This window comes from Ambystoma mexicanum, chromosome 8, assembly GCF_040938575.1.
Source record: "Ambystoma mexicanum isolate Mex_15411 chromosome 8, UKY_AmexF1_1, whole genome shotgun sequence".
NCBI lineage: Eukaryota > Metazoa > Chordata > Amphibia > Caudata > Ambystomatidae > Ambystoma > Ambystoma mexicanum.
In genome coordinates this window covers 844,173,889-844,195,852 of record NC_090929.1, presented here as the reverse complement: position 1 = coordinate 844,195,852, position 21,964 = coordinate 844,173,889, and the positions used below count along the sequence as shown (strand labels likewise).

Genomic DNA, 21,964 nt, shown 5'->3' with positions numbered 1-21,964 from the left:
GGGTCACTTCTCTTAATCCTACATCATTGTTTGTAGTCCACTAGTATGTTGGCACTTGCTGCAAGTTCGCATCACAGAAAGATGGTGGTGCACTGACAATGGCAATGAGGCGGTTTGTCGCTTGTCTGTTTTGTACCATTATATCACAGGGCATGCATAGTTCCCCATCAGTGTCATTGTCCGTGAACCGCTCTTCATCCGTCAATTCGTGCAATGGTATGTTTGGGTAGATACACAGCACTGTGCACCACTCGCACCTTTGTGTGTCCTTGCCAATTGCTACAATACGCTTTGCTGAAACCTGTACTCCTTGTAGATCGATGGACAGGACAGTACCGGGCAGTATCTCGAGGGGGGGGCGATAGGGATTGTGGCCACTGGGTGAAATATTAAATCTGAGGGTACTCTCCAGTCTTTTCGTGTAATTTCTGGCACTGCTCTCGTTAACACTCGTTTGCCATAGATAAACATGTCTGCATTGGTGGGTACCCCTTGTATGGCGTTTTGGTTAGCTATTTGTATTAACAGCATTGCTCTGATTGAGCACATACCGGGGGTGGAGCATAGTATACCCTTGTCTGTGAATGCTATGGTCATGTTGAGCTTGCTAAACAAGTCTCATCCCAATACATTTACAGGTGAATTTACCTGGTAAAGGAGGGATGCTCGTACTTCTTTTTTTTTTCCCAACATCAAAATCTTCTGTGTAAGGAACTGTGACCACAGCCCCAGAGAATCCTTACATCTCAAGATTTTTGCCAGATAGCGGGAAATCACCTTCACACAGACCTGATTTCTCCTCCCTGAGTCCACCATAATGATGAACTGTTTATTCCCTATCTCTGCCCCCACCAGTGCTTCCTCCTCTGGGCGTAAGGTAGTTGATAAGACTGGACTCGGAAGTGCTCTCTGTGGGCTGTCATAATCTGGGTGGGTGTTCGTTGCAGGGTAAGAATAAACGGTCTCACTAAGCTCACAAGTCCCTTGGTAAGGAGCTGGTGTCCGTAATGCTGTTCACCGCTATCTCTGGTTGTTTTGATAATTGTCCACTTGTCGAATGTGGCATTCCCTTGCAAATTGGCCCCACCTCCCACACAACCAACTTGGTCCGTGTCCACCTCCCCACCCCCTGGTCCCTGTCCTCTGTATCCCTCTCCTCCTCCCCAGTGTCCTCTGTACCCACCTCTCCCTCTCGCAGGTCTTCCTTGCCATTAGGGTCCCATGTACCGTTCTTCTCCACCGACTTTTCCTGGCTGTTGCCTACCCATGCTGCAGCCATCCTCGCCTGTATGGCTAATGACACCTCCCCTTCTTCACCCTGCTGCTCTGGGGGCAGCACTGCGGTTACTGCCGCGACCTTCACTAACTTGCTCTGCAAAAGCTCTGCATCTTCTGCTAATCTCCTCTGGGCCGTTTCTTTTTCCCTTTCTTTAATCCTCCTGCAATAGTGTACTATGATGCTCTGTATTTCTGGCTACCATTTGGCTTCTATCCCAGCCATCTTATCAAGGGTCTTCTGTACTTCCTTCGGGATGCCTCTTTTAATGATGAAGTAAAATAGGGACGTGGATTGGTCCCAGGCGGTTCCCGTCTCTGCGCGCCACATCTCCTGAACCCGAAGAATGAACTGCGCAACGTCTTCCTCGTCCCCCATAGTGCATTGCATTATAGAGTGTAAATCTAGGGTGTCAGAGAAAGTCCTCCGCAGTGCATCCCACACTTGTGCTCTCACATTGTTAAAGGACGCCCCGTCGTGCATATCAATACCCATGTTCACAACCCGGGAACCCCGCCTTCACCCAGTCTTCTTGGTCCCCCACGGCTGATACTAAAAGGCTTTTAATGCCTTCTATGGCCAATGGGACCCCTGTTCTGTTCTTTTCAAATGCATATATCCATTTTCCTGCAACCGCTGAGAGTGGTGGGAGGGCCTTAAGGAGATTATTCTTGTCCATCCGTGCCCAAGGTACGTAGTTGGGTCGTCCTGCTCCTTTAGGGGCATTTGTAATTTGACTTCGTCTTCCCTCTGGGTATCTTCGCTCCCTTTTTCACCAATGCTGTTATCCCCATTCTGTTCCGGAGCCTACCCTCCCATCCTTCTTCCTCCTCTGTTACTCGTGGGGTGGACCACTGCACTTGCTGTATCCCTCCTACCGCCCCTTCATCAGACTCATCAAAGTCACTCCAGCATTCCTCATCTCTTTCTGAGGCCACGGTATTGTATCCCACACTTTCAATCTCCCCTTCTCGTTCTACTCAAAAGGTTTTGATTGGGGCACTGTGTATCCTAAAGAGGAAGTACCCTGATTTCTATTCATCCTCTGGCAACAAGGAAGAACTTTTCGATGGGTCGTTGTAATGGCGGTTGCCCTCCCCCGGGTAGTGGCAGTGTTGTTTTGCACAAGGGTTGTAATCGTGCCCATTCTGCCTGGGTGGATGTTAGTACTATTTCTAAATCCTGCATGGTCGGCCCTGTGGGGACAGGGGTCGTAGTTAATTGAACATACGGAGGGGGTGGTGCAGTGGCAGGTGTGGTTGGCGCACTCCCCCCGGGTATGTACACTGGGTTAGCTCTTCCCCCTCCTGGGCCTACCTATACAAAATATATAAGAACACTAAAGTAATAAACTAATACAACAAAGTAAAACAATAACCACTGTTTACTCCTGAGCCTAATTATACGAGGCTCCTACTTTTATCCTCTTTTTTCCACTTATTCCTTGCACTGGTCGGGACAGTGCACTGCGGCGCCGCCTTCTACAGGTCCATAAAAGAAAAAATACTTGTTTTCATACACTCATCCTACTCATTCATACCATAATCATGCATGTTCCCTTCCCTTATTAAACCCCATTGAGAATCTTTCCACTTTCCACTTTCCATGTTCTTCCGAGAGCCTGAGAGAGCGGTCTATTCACAATGTCTGGGCCTCTCCGTCATGACCTCACCCAGCGAGCAGTTGAGTATTCGCAAAGCCGAGACCCACAAAACCTCTTCTGCGTACGCATTTTGTTTGGGGACTGGTCAGCCGTAGGTGGGGGCGGCCCTTCCGGGGAAGCCCTGAGGTCACCAAATGAAGGCTCACACCCTGCATTGCACTTATACTTGATGCCAAATGATGGACACACACCGCTAGTGAATGCGACCAGTTGAATAATTGCAAGTAAAGCAAATTTTTATTAGATGAATGCAAGGAGAGCGCTTTGCTAAACAATACACGGGCAGCACATTAAAAGGACACGCATCGTCAGTCATGACGTTTTAAAATAGTGTAAATCTAGGCAATTGATTGTCATAGGCCTTGCCCCATACTGGATAGTATATGGGAGGTTGGATGCTAATTGGACTTTGCTCCCCTTCGCTGCAGGCACACGTGGGTCTGCTGGGCTCATCTCCGTGGTGTGAAGGTCTGGGTCAGAGGAGCGCTAAATTTCTATCGAAGCTAAGACAACATGAACTGATGGTATGAGACAAATGGCAAGCATACAAGTTTGGCACGAATGGGGGTGCTTTCAGAACCTACTGGCAAATATATTGGCATTCCAACCCTTGTACCCAGGCGTTTGTAAAACACGGAGCCCCAGACCCAGGTTCCTGCCCTGTGGGCTTTGATCTACTTGATGCCTCATGATACGGGTGGACATGTGTTAGGTTTTAGGAGGATATATTGGTGCATAGGATTAGGGCTATGGTGGGTGTCCTCATCTGGATACTGAGAGGGGTCAGATGTGCATCTGCATCAAAGAGCAGGGGGGGGCATGGCCCAGTGGACTGTGGCCTGGCATGGTGGGGGTCGATGGAGCACATGCAGTTTAGTGGAGATAGATGCGCACACAGGCTGGGGCCTGCTCTGGTCTCACACAGTGCAGTGATGCTACTAAATGTTGCAACAATGAATGGCTGGACTTTTGTGAGAACAGGGCTTGTGTGGAGATGGCAGGAGGCAGAGATGGCCTGGGCTGTCTGTGTGAGGCGCTGGGCCGGGGAGAGACCGCATTTAGAGATCATTTTTGGGCATTGCAAAAGATGTCTTCTGGTGTGTCACAAAATGGAGTCCCTAGGCATTAATAAAGGCTTGATTATTCAAGTCTTTACTACTGTTAATTAGTACAGATAATAGACAAGAGGGTGGGGGCGTTGCCCCCAATTAGCACACAAGGCATCTTCTTATGGTAATGGGGGGGTGGGAAAGGCCACCTCTCCCCCCAACATATCCATGAGTTGGGACATAAGGGAAAGGTGCGGTGTGGAAACTCGGACATGATCATAACTTGCTAAGGTGTATGGGAGGCAAGAACTTGAGATTCAGTGGAATGGCAGCTTAAACCATTTGAGGGCAACCGTCACATTAACTCATTTCACCTTTCTTACTATGTTGATTTGCAGGCTTAGAGGTACATCAAACCATGTGCTAACATGCTAAGGTGCTACGCTCAATGACCTGCTGGGACAATTTCCTATCTAAGCAAGGCAAGGTGTTTGCCAGGCATTCATCAGGGATTGGTCCTTTCATCCAGGTGCCTAATCTGCTGTCTCCCACAAGACCCAAAAAAGAAGCAGAAAAGATGAATGGCGGAGTCAAAAAAAGTGCAGCACTGTAGCTCAAAAAAGGGCACAGGAAGGTGAGAATGCTGCAGGATGTTGAAGAGAAGTGTGTTGGTAGTGTCAGATGGAGGTTTTAGGAGTGGGGTATATGATGGACCTTCAGTAAGGCTGCAATCCTGAGTTTGCAGTCTCTCTGGCCCCTTGCTAGCTAAGGGTCTCATTAATTTCTATACTTGTTCCACAGCTATAATTGGCATATGACTGCGTTTCTGACATACAATAGCATTGTTGGAGCCTACAAGGCTACATCTGAGCACATGAAAGTGTCTGTAGATTGGAATTGTGGTAGGTCTGAATCGGGAGACAGACAAGCAAGCATGATTTTCAAAAGGTTATATTCTCCCTTCTGTGTACAAAAAGGCCACATCATTCCCCAACTCTGTGAAGGTAAGCTCTGCTCTATGCAAATTAAGGTAAACAGTGGTGTTAGGGTGTCAAGGTGGTTTAACCTGACTGAAGTCCTCAGTCCATTAATCCTATTCTAACCTACTATCTCTCCCTACTACTCAAAAGAAAATATAAAACGGCCAAGCCACATTTTTGGGCCTTGCCCAAGGGAATGGATAACTGGCGGCCTTTGACTTCCACCCTTGTGTCCCTTTACCATAGGCTCCTTGCCTATATTCACAGTCCAACAACATATAGATTATGTATGGCTGGAATGCCCTCTGGGGTTCCAGGCGGATCTCTCTGATTTGCCTGGAAAGTTGTGCGTCTCACAGTCCTTCTCCGTCCAGGGAAATATTTTCGTATATTTCCTCTCTCACCGTCTGGGTGCTTTCAGTCTCTTCCTTCCCCACTCTGATGCTCCTTCTCGCTTATTTCCCACTCTAGGCGCCTTGGGTCGTTCCACAGACCAGGCTTCTTTCTGTCTCTTTTCCACACTCTGTGGCTACTTGCTTTTTTTCCCTGCTCCAGGGTTTCTTTGTTCCTTTCCCACATTGGGGTTTCTCATTGTTTCACTCCATACTTTGGGGCTTCTCTATTTCTCCCCCACATGGGTCTTCTCCCGGTTTCTCTCCCCACTATGGGGCTTCTCTGGTTCTTCCCCACCTCACAGCTTCCTTAGATTTTTCTCACCGCTATGGGGGTTCTTTGTTTGACTTTGCAGCTTGCCTCCCGTTCCTTGAAAGCCACTGCATACCTGTATTTGACGAGCTATGCTCCCTGTGATGGATATATATTCTGACTGTCTCTCGTCCCGCCATGGAGCCGATTACGCGACTCAACTGGACCCGCAGCTGTGGCCACCTCCTTCTGGATCCCGCTTGATTTGAGAACAATCTTGTGGGCGTTTCCTCCTCCGGTTTCTGCCCTGGCTCTCTGAGGTACTCGGTTCTTGCTCGGGCTGATACACCTCATGGCTCTGGCTTCTCACCTGCCGGGCCACGTTGCAATCTCCTAGTGCGTACCTCAGGTGCAACGTCATGTCTCATTTTCTGTCTCTCCCACTGTATGCTGCAGGCTGTGTGAGCACTCCTTTCTGATTGATTCCTCACCTGACTAGAGTCCGGGAGGCTGTTTTTTCTGCCGGTATGTTTTCTTCCCTAAAGAGGGTAGAAAGAATTTTTGGTCAGAAGCCAAGCCAGCCATATTTAAAGGGTTCTCACACCTGCATACCCCACTCACATCTTGCATACCCCACAAAGGTTTTAGTCTCTGGGGGTGAAGGGATGCTGATTTAAGGCTCCCTTTGGTGCTACCCTATCCCCTAAGGTGGAGTCCTCTCCAGAGGGATCCTGCCTACCCTGTCCCCTCAGGGGCATTATGCGTGACAGGCCCACCTCCCTAGCCCAAATGGTGCTGGCTCCCTCGGATTCATCAAAGAATGTAAGGTTATACATGGATATATGAAGGTGTTGCATGCATTTGTTGTCCGATCGTGTAAGGCTGTCACTGGGTATATTAAGGTATCCATGCAGGTAGATGTGAATGTGTGGCATTAATCATTTACACTTTCTAATAATTAACATGTTCAGCTGGTGTTTCTGGTCCCATCAAAGTATTATTTTCTTTTTCCAGGTTGTCAGCTTAACCCAGTGATCTTCAAACATTTTTATGTCAAGCTCCCCTTGAGAAATATTTCTAGAAGTTGGGTAGGGGCAGAGGAAGTACCTGATCAGTGAGGTCACAGGATGAGATACACACACAGTTTTCATGGGAGGAGGGAGTTAATTGTGAGCAGGTAGCATGCCAAGTGACCAAGGGCCCATGCACTCCCATACCTCTCAATCCCAAATCTCAAAGGAGAGTGAAATGTGTGTGGTCCCGTGAATTAAATATTGGGCAGTTCTTTTGTGCAGCAAGTGCAATAAGAATAATATGATCGGAAGGAGGGTGTGATGAGATGTTTGCATTTGTGGCAGGAGGCTGGGGCAGAGGCCTACTGCAGCAGCCTTACATGTGGAAATTTGGAGAATGAGTGCGCACTTTGCAACCAGACGGCAACAACATGTTAGTGACTAAGTATAAGATCTACACAGTGTAGTGCAGTAACCGAGACTCTCACATACTTGCGTCTCTTTTTTAATTCCCTGTGTCCTCCTTGCCTATTACCTCATTTTTTCTTGCCCTACTTCCTTACTGAGCCCTCCATTATAAGTTTAACTGTGCTGTTCTCAGTCCCTTCTTTCCTGCACTTGTTTTGTCTTCCTGACTGTCTATTTCACCCATTCTCCTTTTCTGTCACATTCTCACTTGCACTCAAACTTTCATCCCCTCGTATTCTGTTGTTCATAAGAAAATATTGAAATCGGGTGCGTACACTGTAAATGGCCAGAGGGAAGGCATTGAGGCAACACGTCCAGGCTGATGTCTGTGGAATAAGAAAAGTGAATTGGCTGTTAAATATAATATTGCTGCTTTGAGTATTTTTGTGACAAATAATCCACTGATAGTGGATTTGAGACTGCTATTCGGTACTATTGAGTTGTTTTTACATTTCTATCCAATAAAAATATTGATTTTTGTACAATAAACTATTGAAAACAGACATGTTCCTCCGGGAAGAAAATGTGGTGAATGGAGTCTGACTGAGGGAGAAAGATGACGATAGATGTTGGTCAGCGTTACGAGAAACACATGCATCTCCCACTCCCACATGTGTTCCTTTTTCTTTTATTCTAGGTTTCCGTCCTGGTAGAGGGAGACCTTAGTCTGGGCCCTACCTTTTTCAGAGTGTTCCAAAATATACAGAGAGGAAAGCTGTGTCCAGTGGTGTGGAAAACATCTAAGGAATAACAAAACCCTTGAAATACAATGACAAAAACGTTATTTAAGGATCAGCTAAGGTAAAAAATGTATCACAACAAAACCCTGGACATTCAGCTAATGCCAGCTTAACTTCACACCCCCTGTTGTGCAGCCTATGACCACACTGAAAGAGCAGGAAGAAGCAGGGAAACTCTATACCCTGAACCAGAGTATTATTGTACCACAGAAATCTGGAAAGAATGTCCAGGGAGCAAAACTAGGTTGCTTACAAAATGTATCAATTTTTATTTAATCATGATACAGAAATTTGCAAAATATTATTTGCAAAATAATGACACAGTACTTTAAAGAACATATCATTGCATAGCACAACAACATGGGTACACAAGACACGTGGCTAAAATTAGTCCAACATCAAAAACCATTCATAGTGCAGCATTCAAACCATACAACATTCAAAGTGACAATCATCCAAACAACAATAGCTAAAAATGACAAAATTGATTTGGTACAAATGTCATCAATGACATTTGTGATGTCATCTTTGATGTCCTGAGTGTTAGTCTTAGCAGTGCACAGTGGTGGCGCGAGTTATGGTTGCTTAGCTTACCATAACTGGTGAATTTCAAGGGTTTTTCGGTTTTACTTGGAACCATAACGTCCCGTTAGCAAAGATTTTTTTTTTTAGTGAATTTCAAGGGTTTTTAGTAGCGCAACATAACCATAAGGTCCCTTTAACAAAGTATTTTTTTTTACTGAAGTTCATATGTTTCTAGTAGTGGCACGTAACCATAATGTTAACGAACATCTGACTTCATTCCACACCTTCCGTAGAATGCCACATGACCATATGCTGGCGCACAGCATGGTGACGGGTCCGAGAATCTGTACACACTTAACAATAATATCTATGCCTCGTGGACAGTTGCGGAACTACATTTTTTACTGATGTAGGAACTTGCAACTTCAACATTTCCCTTGCACATCTCCAACACCTATTCGTACTCGGCCATTAACAATGTAGTACACAGTACATACTTTTAGCAAAAGTACTATTTATCTGAAAACGACATGAGCTAAGGCCATCCCTCCTTCCCAAGAAACAGCACCACTGCTGTAATGAAGGAGCATGAGAAACATTCCCCCTACCTTACAAATAACACACGCACAACATTTCCCCTCGTCCACCTACCCATCCATATTACTGTTTGGTACCTCTTTGCTCATTTCCGTTCACAACTTTCCTTTTTAGCTGTCCTTCCAAAAAAAAGCCTTCCGTAAACAAATTAAATGTTCCTTTAAGAACCACCTTTCACAGTTTAAAAATATAAATATAAAAAATCGCATAGACTCCATCTACTTTAGATGCAATGAGATTTTCCAACGTTTCCATTTGCAGTTTGTGTTATCCATATGAGAATATTGTAGCGTTCGTCTTCCGTTCCAGGGACTGGAACGGTGAATAAAGGGCCAGCAGGCCAAGTTATCAGCCCAATCAAAGCAAGGGTGCATAACGACATCATTAGCCCCCCTTCCATCCCTAAAATGGGGGATGAATGCCATTAACAATCTAGATTTCCAAAGCAGTAACCCGTGCTACTAAAAAAGAGGATTTTCTTCCCGGATTAGAAAACAAAATCCTTTTCTAATATGTCCACCATAGAAAGGGAAGGCAGGTGTTCCATACAGGGCCCCCTCTTCACTTTCCATGGCAGCCTGCAAAAAGGAAACTCTGTTAAGATATTACCACAAGCACTTTTTTCTTCCCTTTCAAATGTATCCTAATGTCAAACAACTTTACCACAAAGCCAGTCCCAGGTGGACATGGCCACTTTAATCCTATCTTTTCTCCCTTCTGGTCATGGGCAGTAGCCACATTGTGCGGATCATGACCTTATACTTGACCCTGACATTTTGCCCACTCCCCATGACTACAGCCTACCACTTAGTCAGTAAAGGTATACCGCTATTTTTTTTTTAACTACATTACGACACTTGTCAAATACGAAAACACTCACATATCTCGTCACATAATCAACCCTAATGATATTCTACACCTTTTTTGGATGACGTTCCTCTCCAGCGTAACCAAATGCGCCCATATGCACCTACCGTGATACAGAACCTGAAAATGAACACACAGACGTACAACGTAGCACGTCACGTTTTGAAATAATAAACTGTTTTTTAAAAGAAAACATTAACACTTTACAATTTGTAAAGTACTTTTATTTCACAATAAACTGTCCGAGACCATCGGACTATTTCCATGTTCAATCAAATAGTAACTTTGTTTCTTCGGTCGTCATCGAAAATGTTAATCGTGAGGCACACATTGTTCTTTTCCCATACACAAAGTATTTGTTTTCGATAAAGCAAACGCTTCGGTCGCACAGTGAATTCCAAGACGTCGGCATGAACTTCGGCCTACAACACCATAAAAGATGCTATGTTACTCCTAATGGCCACTGCAGCGTATGGACAAATAGGTCCTGCACGATCGTCCCACAAAACAGTTACGGTTAGGCAGCCGGTCACGAGTACGTGCATCTGGTGTGCGAAAAAATCATCACTTGACATCTGGAATCCATGGCAATCACAGTAAGGCAGGATGTAGCTGTTCGGAAAAATATAACAGAAAATACGTATCAATAACCAACCTTTAGCAAACAATTTCAAAAAAGACAAAAAGAATGTGGAAACTGATAGGCAAATCGATGTGGTCATACATGACATTTTAAAGAAATATTAGCGTTGAACATGGGTGAATCTAGTGATAGCCTCCAAACGCCGAGAATCTGCATTCTCCATAACTAAAAAAAAATGACAACTAAACAGAAACATAGTACGTCAGTTACATTGGCAAAATTTATGTTCAGGTAATAATAAATTAAATATTTTTCTGGTCTAGAGTCGTCAAAAGTAAACTTACACGATATTCACTGTCTCCATTGTCTACGTGAAACTCAGACAGCAATGTACTTGCTCCAAAGAATCTTCTTGAACTGATATTAGATGTGTCTCACAATAGTTTAGAATGCATAACCTTATCAAATGTTCCTTTTTGCAAACTTTCACTCCCTGCATTCTTACTGAATTTTCCCTTTCGCTCAAGGTCAAAAAACAATTGACCCTTATGCATTCAGTCGGATGCGTGGGCCTACTGAGCTTGCAACCAAAAAAGCAAAGCAAGTGACTTTCGCTCGAAATGCAAATACATTCTGACTTTTCGACAACATGTCTCAACGCATTCATGAGAAGTGGCACTCCCATACACTTGCAGTCCCGCTGTTTCCATCAAACGCTGCAGGTGGCTGCCTTAGATTTCAAACTCTAGGCCGCCAGTCTGACTGCAATATTACTTTAAATACATTTTAACACAGACACAGTAATTCTTCGCCTGTACTTTACAGACACTATATTGAGCAGCAACTTCCAATTTACCGTATGACTTTGGTGACAAGAAAACACCACTTTTTCACTTCCTGCTGCCACATCCCATCCCAGCCTCATTAACCCTCACCTTCCGAGACAGTATTTCATAAGTTTAACAAGTGCAATGTTGTGTTGTTTTATATGTTTTAGCGGTGATGTCCGCGTACACCAAAACACGAATGAAAGATGGCGGGTGCATCGAAACAATCTGACCCATTTCACGCTCTTCAACATCCAATCAGTGAACGCGTCACATGTCCGCGGACATGACGCTACGGATTAGCCAATCGGTATCTTGTCTGTGGAGCGAACAGAGAAGTGTGACCGTGGAGTGGACATAGATATCACTAATTTTTGGAGACAGACTTTTTGGTCATTTTAAAGAAAACTACTGGACTGATTGGCACCAAATTTACAAAAGCACAGTTTGGTGAGGATTCGTCCAGGGAGAGCGAAGTTATAAGCCGCCCAAAAAGTGCTCTTCCTGTGGGATTAGCAACTTAACCATAACTACACGGCCACTACCATGGCTGTGTAATATATATATATATATATATATATAAAATTTGCGGCAAAAGCGGCGGCTTGGTCCCGAAAGCGTGCTTTTGTAAATTTGGTGAAAATCGGTCCCGTAGTTTTTTTTAGATAGGTAAAAACATTGTTTGTGATATCTGGCTCTGCTTCGGCAGACTCCCTGTCCGGACCCTGATTGGCCCAGAGGCACGCGTCATGTCAGCGGACATCCAATGCGCCGGCTGATTGGCTGGAGTGAAGCGTGATGTGCGTCACATTTTTCTGAAACACCCGCCATATTGTGTCCGCAGATAGCCGTGGATAGCGCAGCTGCGAAAACACCTGTAAAACATGTTTTGGGGCATCTGGTGTTGGGTAGAGGGGCTGCAAAGGGTGGGGGAGTGAAAGATGGTTTATATGATGTATTGGTTTAGGTGGAAGAAGACCGTGTTGTATTCCCGGACACTGCGGCAGTCCGCGGGTAGGTCCTCAGGCTAGCGGGTTATGTGGTGACTTCAAGGAGGCTTCATTAGGGTAGGGGAGTGGAATGTAGATGATATGAGGATGTTTGTGTAGGCGGAGGGGGCGTGGCTTGGGAGCCATGGAATAGGCTACTCTTGCCGGGAGCTCCAGATGATCCGTGAACAATCTTAGCACTTACAGACCATTAAAACAGACCCGCGGCTGTCGGTAGGTGGGGGGCTCATGGTGCATATGATCTGCAGTGGAACGACTGTGCAAGGCAGTGACGACAGAGACCGGACTGAAGGACTCGGCCCGCAGACCTGCTGGCAAGATGGCGGACTCCACCGGACAAAGGGCAATGCCAGGATGCGTCTGGAGATTTGGCTCACACTAAGAACGAGAACTGAGAAGGGGAGCGCAGTGCTTCCTTATAGTGGGCCCCTCTGTAACTGCAAGTCGCACATATTGGGATACTTAGTTACAACGGGCAACTGTGGCGTCGGAGTCAGAAAGAGTTTGGATAATACGGTGAGCCTGGTATGAGGATGTTTGTGTAGGCTCTATTATGTTGTGGTAATTGTGGCCAGCGACTACAGTCCATGAGTCCGACCACTGGTGGAAGTACTGTAACAGTATGTCCAGAAAAATGCACCAGCCTCGGGTTTTCTGGCTTATTGGACCCAAGAGTGTGCTGACTAGTTGTTCGTACTGGAATACTATGTGCACGGAAGTGGACAGGGCCTCAGGCGGCTGGTTTATGTGTGTGGGTTGTGGCCAGTGTACAGATTGTTGGGTGAATGGCTGTATTATGCTGTGGCGATTGTGACCAGCTGCTAGAGTCTTGGGTGCAAGAGTCTGTCAACTGGCTGCAAGTAGTGTAATGTGTACAGAAGTGGTCAGTGGTTGACGTACTGTTATAGTATGTGTAGAGAAGTGAACAGGGCCTTAGGGGACTGGCTTCCTGCACCCACCAGTGTGCTGACTGGTTGCATGTACTGGAATACTATGTGTACAGAAGTGGATACGGTCTCGGGTGGCTGGCTTATGTGTGTGGGTTGTGGCCAGTGTACAGATTTTTGGGTGCATGGCTGTATTATGATGTGGTGATTGTGACCAGCTACTAGAGTTCTGGGTGCATGGCTGGAGGCCATGCACCCAAGAGTCTGCCCACTGATTGAAGTACTGTAATAGTATGTCTAGAAAAGTGCACAGGGCCTCAGGTGGCTGGCTTATTGGACCCAAGAGTGTGCTCGTACAAACACAATTTCCAAAAAAAACGACCCAGTTGTTACAATCTTAGCTAGGGAAAACACAAGTGACACAAAGGTAGTATTACCATCATCGTAATGAAATTCAAAGAATGGTAATGCGTCACTAATGCATCAAAATCACAATTTATTGGAAAATCATCATAAAAGATGTGAAGAACCACAAAACAAAATTATTAAAACACAAACAAAACACAATTACTCTAATTTGACATCGGACGATCTCAGACGCTCTATTGTAGTCAAAATTGGCATAACAATCAGAGGTGAAGTTAGTAACCTTTAGTGAGTGACCCTTTGACACAGTTAATTTTCATGTACACAAATATAGGTCCTCACAAAGAGGTGTCAACAACTCAGTGTGCTTCTGACAGTTGATTCTCAGTTTGTATGTAAAGCAGAAACAGAGGTAATACTGTTGGAAGCACAGGTTATTTTTCTTCTTTGTGCATTCCATTATGTTCCATACCTTATGCAATTGCACTGTTGCTTTCATAAGTGCAGAGTTTGTAGACCTACTTAATTTTTCCTTCCAATTCACGAATGTGTTGCTCTTTAAACATGTTCAGTGTTTTTGCTGCTTGCTACAGCAATGTAAGAACCCCTGAGCTTTTGCGGAGTGTGGATTCTACCCGAGGTCCGCGGACAGTCACATAGTCCACGGACCCTATGGTTATCTGCATGGGGACAGGGGGTTCAGTATGTTGTATGGTACATCTATACCAGGGGTGCACAACTGATTTTGGCAGAGGGCCGAAAGTACCTTACATGAGGTCTATAGTGGGCTTAAAAGTAAATGTGGGCGGGGCGGTAGGCGGGGCGTGAGAAGAGGCTTTTTAAACCCCCAATTTGTATTAAACACATGGAAAAATAATTTGTTTTTGAGGGGTAACTATTTTTATTTGCATTTCAAACTTACATTTTGTACTACACATTTTCCATTGTTATAATTTATTTCTATTTAGTTATTGTATCTCGTCTGTTTAATTAACTTATATATATATTTTATTGACCCTAGATTGGACATTCCGTTATTTTGGACTGCTATAGTTTGCTGTTTGGGTTGCCCAAGAGGAGTATGGCCTTCATTGAGTCAGGTTTCCTCAAAAAGCAAAGGATGTACATCTCCTAACTGTGCCTGTTTTAGCTTTATTATTGGGTTCACTCTTGGAGTGCAACATTATGCCCCATGGCTCCCACCCCCAACCAAACACTATGCCCCATGGCCCCCTCAACCCCAACCAAACACTATGCCCATGGCTCCCTCAACCCCCCAACCAAATACTATGCCACATGGTACCCTCACCCCCAACCAAACATTATGCCCCATGGCACCCCCACCCCTCAACCAAACTCTATGCCCCATGGCACCCCCACCCCTCAACCAAACACTATGCCCCATGGAACCCCCCACCCCAACACTATGACAGTTGGAAAAAACACCTTTTTTGGAGGTGTACCATTTTATTTGTATTTAAAACGTACATTTTGTACTATACATTTCCACAAATCATACAGGATGAAACCGTGAACCAGACATAGTTGATCAGTTAGAAACATTGCAGCGTTTCTCAGCTGTCAGTTTCTGGATCTCGGCTCCAGTGAGGTTGTTCCTACTCTCAGGATAGCATGGAGACGTTGGTCAGTTAGTCTTGTCCTTAGGCTGGATTTATGTAGTTTCATTTGTGAAAAAACTTGCTCACAAATGTAAGTACTGCCAAACATAGAAACCATCTTTAATGCTTCCCGTGACAGATTGGGGAATTGAGCAGTGTCCAGAGACTGATAGAAGACTAATAAAGGCATCTCTCTGTGCTTATTTTTGAGGGCACTACAGCACTGAAGTTCAATCACTTCCAGTTGCAGGTCGGGTTGCACACTGTCAACATCAGCAGAGAAAGGGTCTGCAAAAAGTTTAAAAGAGGCTCATTGGGATTTGAATTGTGAGAAACGATTCTCAAAAACATTTTGCAGTTCCTTCAGGACCTTCACATGCCGATACCATCCTACATACTTGTCTTGGGGGAAAACCTCTGCACATGCAGGGTAGTGTACCAGCATCCCTTTCACCAGTTGGGCTGTCAGAAGCCTTAACTTTATTTCAAAGGTACAAACTACCTCAAACAGATCCGATATGAGATTTTGGCTTCCATGTAACTTTAATTTTAAATCATTGAAATGGCCTGTCCGGTCAGTCAGAAAAGCAAAGTCAGCTACCCAGTCAATATCTTGCATGGCAGAAGTGTCCATTCCCTTTTTATCAAGGAATGCTTTTATTTTGTGTCATAAAGCAAAGAATCGCTTCAGCACATTGCCACGACTAAGCCATCGGACATCGGTGTGATATAGGACATCACCATAATCCGCCTTTACCTCTTCTAAAAACGCCTGAAACAATCGGTTATTTAAAGAGCGTGCACGGACAAAATTAACCGTTTTTACAACAAAGTCCATTACTTCAGTGAATTTCAAATTTTTTGCACATAATGCCTCCTGCTGGATGATGGCAGTGATAATTTTTTAAATGGACAGCCTTCTCGCCCAAGTGCCTTTTCAAGCAGCCAATAAACCCATTTTGCTCCGCAATCATGGCTGGCGCCCCATAAGTCGTCACGCCTACCAAAGCATCCCATGGCAAATTTAAATCATCGATGACTTTTTGAAAGGCATTACAAATGTCAGCACCAGTAGTCCTGCCATGCAAAGATACCAGGGAAGCGAGTTCCTGAAATACTTTGCATTGATTATCGACCCCCCTGAATGAAAATTAAGAGTTGGGCTGTGTCACTTGCATCTGTGCTCTCATCAAGGGCAGCTGAAAAGAACTTGACATCCTTACACCACATTTTCAGTTGGCTGTAACAATTGTCAGCCATATCTACAATACGCCGCTGGATACTCATACGTGAAAGGGGAACATTTGTAAAAGCATCTTTTTTTTCTTTACACACTGCCTCACAAATCTCCATCAGGCAGTCTTTAACGAAATCCCCATCTCTGAAAGGATGTGCTGACCTTGCAATAAGCTGTGCAACCTTATAACTCGCAAAGGTGGCACATTCAGATTCTTTTTTTTTTTTCTGGGCAAAAACACCCTGTTGCTTAGTCAGCTGTGTTTTTAGCTCCCCAGCTTTCTTAATTCTCGCTTTTCCCTGCAAATACTTATATTGTGAATGTTTTGTTTCACAATAGTGGCGGATATTATATTCCTTGGGGACTGCTATGCGTTCGAGACAAATGAGACACGAATACACATTAGGTTTGGACTCGATGGAAAAAAAACTTCTCAGTCCACTCATCCTTAAATTGACGGTGCTCCTGGTCAATCTTTCTTTTTTATACTGCACTGAACATTGGCAGGGACATCTTTGGATAACGATACGGACTCCACGGTTATGCTCCCGCTATGACGGTCCTAGTCTAGAGTATATACAAATTATATACTTTTTTGAAAATCCTAGAAGCGACAAAAGAACAAGATCAGATAAAGAACATAGCCTTGCCAGCATACCTTTTCATGCACTTATTGATGGATACTTTCAGGAATAGCGGGCTGCATAGCATATCAACCTGATATGTTTGAGATTAAGGTGGAAATTGAGGACATTCTTTAAAAAAAAAATATTTCAAAGCACAAGCTGTTGCCAAATTATAAGCTTTTGAAAGGAATTATCACAGGATGACCAATTAACTTAGTGAACATACAAATAAACTGACCTCAGTTTCTTCCTGGCTAGGGAAACTGGAGTACTACCAGTTTGAATATTGCAAGCCATTTCCTTCCATAAAATCTGGATCAAATAACTCAAACTGTCCACTTGAATGTATGATTCGTAGTGTGCAGTAAGTGCCCTTTTGCAGTTAAGCTTTCCCTCAAAGAGCAGTTACCTTATCTAATCAATTTCATTGTGCATCTATCCCCCTTAACAATGCTTGATGGGGTTGTAGAAAGGTAACAATTACCCACACTCAATCGGTCTCAAACGCTTGATCGAGGTTTAGTTGCAAAATTACAGGAGCAGACATCATCCAGGACCATACTAGAAAAGGCTGCAGCCGGTTTTGAAAGCTTTAGGAATGTACAAATAAACCACACCCACTGCTGACCCTTGACACACTGGCCCAACATCTCTAATGATATGCTATGATAGTTTATTCATATAGCGCCTATACACAATGTGTTTCAAAGTGCTTCTCGACAAGGGAGGGAACAAGGGAAAATACAAAACATTCATACAGGCCATGAACAACAAGAATGCGAAATTAACTATCGTACTCGGCCTAGCGACACAGATAGGAAGGAAATGGGAACAGACAGGCGACTACCGTCCTAGGCCTGACAACATTTCTGGGAGAGCCGGAGAATTACACAAGGTGAGGGAGATGGGAGGAGAAAGGAGGGAGAGGAACAAAACAAGCTATTACAGATCTACGTGGTGATGCCGATTTGGGTTTGGCCCGGGATTTATACACTGGGTGCAGTTGCTATACATCGGGCCAGTGGCCAGGGTTCACACTGGCAAAAACATTTCACCTGCCTGGGTGATCCTACGGGGCACCAGGCAAGGCTTCCCGTTGTCTCTGATGTTATTCATCCTGGCACCCTCCACCCCCCAACTCCGAACCCCCCGCCCCCCAAATCAGCACACACAAACCAGCACCCATACAGAACCGAGCTCCCCACCCCCCAACTCAGCACACACACAAACATGCACCCATACAGACCCGAACCTCCCTACCCCCAAATCAGCACACTCTCAAGCATGCACCCATACAGACCCCCACCCCCAACTCAGCACACACAAACAGGCACCCATACAGACCCGAACCCCCCACCCCCAACTCAGCACACTCTCAAGCATGCACCCATTCAGACCCGAACCCCCACCCCCCAACTGAGCACACACACAAACCTGCACCCATACAGACCCGAACCCCCACCCCCCAACTGAGCACACACACAAACATGCACCCATACAGACCCGAACCCCCCAAATCAGCACACTCTCAAACAAGCACCCATACAGACCCAAACCCCCCACTCCCCAACTCAGCACACTCTCAGACATGCACCCATACAGACCAGCACCCCTCCACCCCCAAATCAGCATACAAACTAGCAAGCATGCACACATACAGACCCTGCATCTCAACATACACCGCACCTACACTCCAAAACAAACATTCATGCACACCCGACACCCCCCCACTCCCGCATCTCAAAATACACAATAATAAATTAAAAGCCAAACATTCATACATCTGACACCCCCCACACACCCCATCCCCGCATCTCAATATACACACCAAAAACATTCAAATCCAAACATTCATACACATCTGACACCCCCCACTCTGCATCTCAACATACACACAAAAAACTTTCAAATCCAAACATTCATACACATCCGACGCCCACCCCACCCCCGCATCTCAACATACACACAAAAAACATTAAAATCCAAACATTCCTACACATCCGACACCCCCCACCCCCGCATCTCAACATACACACAAAAAACATTCAAATCCAAACATTCATACACATTCGACACCCCCCGACCCCCGCATCTCAACCTACACACAAAAAACATTAAAATCCAAACATTCATACACATCCGACACCCCTCCCGCCACGACATGTGGAAAAGGGCAGGATACCCCAGGGTAACCATAACTAACACCTGCCATGACGTAGCGCCATTTAACAACTGTAGAGCAGCAGTGTGGAAAGCGCTGCGTACGCTATATCCAGACACATCTGATATGGGAACTATAATGGCTCGAAAAATGAAGGAATCAGAGGATCCTTTGCTTTATATCCAGAATTTTCAAGACACGTGGGTGCTCGAAACGCATGGGTCTTGGACAAAATCTATCCCTGTATTCTACCATATATTGTGCCAAGGGTTGCCTGAACCAGTGCAGAAACGGCTCAAAAAAGTTTGACTTTTGGGACTGAGCAGCCAGCAGCTACGTGTTATTGTGCCTGGAGCTTTGCATTTTGCTAACTCTGTTAGCAAAACAGTTCTTGTGACCATATAAATGTACTAGATCCATAGCCTCTTGCACGATTCATAAAATCTATTATCCAACTCTAATTGATGAGGAGGTTTTATGAAGGGTGAGCACCATTTGCATTGTGATCATCCATGCTGGCGTGTATAGAGATGTTTGAAACTTTAAAATTACATTTACTGCAAACATTTGTTTGGAGTAAATGGCAAATACATTTCACTGTGCATGGCTGGCCTTTGGGTGGCAGAATTGCACCAAATATGAACTGTGCTTATTGTGACACGCTCCAATTCTCCTATAAGCGCAGGTGCATGTTTATCACCCATCACCATGAGGCAAGTGCATTTCTCCTGTATGTCTAGTTGGATTTGTAAGACTTTGTAAGGCCTTGTCTCCTGGCTGTATCTAGTCGCAAACCTACTTGTTAATTTTCAGTAACCCACATGTTTACAGTTCAAGTTACCATTACTTTTATGCAGTGACCAGATTAGGACTTTCTCTAAACTCTTTTACAGGTTTATTCACAGTCAGAGTGTGTGCCTAGACACATTCCATGTGTTGTGTGAAATGTATGTTATTTTATGCTTCAGAGGATGTATAGGGAGAATGTTTGTAAGACGAGACAGTCTGTTAGTGAGATACATAGGCTATATACTTCCCTTGAAGAGGTTTATTTTGTAATTTTGCCAGAATAACTTATTTTATCTTATTTTATCTCTCAGCATAAATACTTACTCTCCAATGCTTTCATTTAATGCATACTCATTGTCTTCTGCACAGTGACCATCGCGTCTGAAGAGGCTTATGGAGAGAGCACCAATTCCATTTATACCGACACTGACCCTGTTGGGGAGGAGGAGCCAGCACCCTTGCTTGGGGGGCAGAGAAAAGCTCAACACTATGTTCGCAAACCAAAGGACCATTTCAGTGGCACCTACATCATTTTCTTCCTTCTTGGGATTGGGTCCTTGCTACCATTCAACTTTTTCATTACAGCAAAACACTACTGGATATATAAGCTTTCAAATGCCACAAAGCAACACTTGCTGGATTCAAAAGATCCCTCAGATGTTATTGTAAGTAGATATACCCCCTATTATGCATTTTCTCTTGTCAGGAGTTTGTGACCTGAACACATGTTTTCTATTTTCTGTGAATGTATTTTAGCATTTTCCAAATGCACAAGAACATCTTTGCCAGTTTCTTTTTTTTGGTTAGCAGAGGTAAAAGCAATTTGCCAAAATGCTATTTAACACATTGTTACATAAACAAAAGCTTGTTTGCTCTTTACCAACAGAATGTGATTTCAGTGGAGTGAGCAACAGACGAGTGCCATTCATGGTAGATGAGCAACATTTTTTGAAATACACATGATTTTGAGCATCCCACATCTGCAAAGTAGTTTATATCCCAAGAGAGAAAGTGTTCCTTTCTTGATTTTCTTGTACCCTTTTACAATCATTTTCAGCATTGTTTCTTTCTCTTACCTGCTGTTTTCAGTGCCCGATTTAAATAGTGTTACTGGAGTGCAGGGGAAACCTCTGAAGTATAATGCTCTTTATGAAGGAACAACTAATAAGAAACTGACACAAACAGATCAGGCATTCTAGAGGTGAATCTTGCACTGTCCTTCTATTCTAAGACCCTCATTCTCCCAAGCCTAATGAACTAATCTGAAAATTACAAAAGCTTGCAAATGAATGACTTTGCTAGCCCATCTAAGGTATCCATCCTATTGTCATTTTTGGAACAACGCTTGCTCAGATAGACAACTGCCTTAGTATTACAATAGCTGTTGAGTAATTTTCCCATTATTTCAGTTGTCTGGATTTTCTGAATTTGATTGCACATGGATCATGTTCTGCATCTGTAATGTCCATTTATGTGTAACAAATTCATAATATTCCCAAGCATCAGTTCTCTTGTGTATCTGAATTCTTTTGGAAGTATATCTTAACCATTACTTTTCTTGGAGGCAAATAAAAAGTACATTAAAGTGGATTCTTTGTATTCTGTATATTCCAGTGGCATCTCACTACCGTACTCCTTTACCTGCAGAGTGAAATGAATTGGGTATTTTGATTGTTCACTGATCGACTTCTCTCATCCGATCAACATATTACTTCAAGCCTCATATTTCACTCTTTTATAAACCTGTTTTAAGAGATAATTTAGATAATCTCTTTAAGGTTTTTTTGTCAACATTTTTGCATGCTTCTCATAATCCAGTCTCCTCGTACATTTGCATCTGATTCTCAGAAATTGACAGCTTGTACGTTTTGCTTCAAAGTTCGTGGTAAAAGCTTTTCCATGTACAGTCATACTGAGAACACTCAGACTGTCGAAATGAATCGGAAAATATTGCATTTAAACAGTTTAATACATTTAATACCATGGTAGTTGTCTATATGATATTATATGGCATTTATAACGTGCCTGCATGTACA

General features: G+C 44.2%; 1 protein-coding gene across 1 annotated transcript in view; it reads left to right on the top strand.

Annotated features, from left to right (window-relative positions):
- The window catches only part of SLC29A3 (solute carrier family 29 member 3), a 401,717-nt gene that overhangs the window by 40,591 nt on the left and 339,162 nt on the right, over nucleotides 1–21,964 (top strand). The window contains exon 2 of the mRNA XM_069610729.1: nucleotides 20,298–20,593. Within this exon, the coding sequence (XP_069466830.1) occupies nucleotides 20,298–20,593 (296 nt within the window). The remainder of the gene's footprint in view (nucleotides 1–20,297; nucleotides 20,594–21,964) is intronic.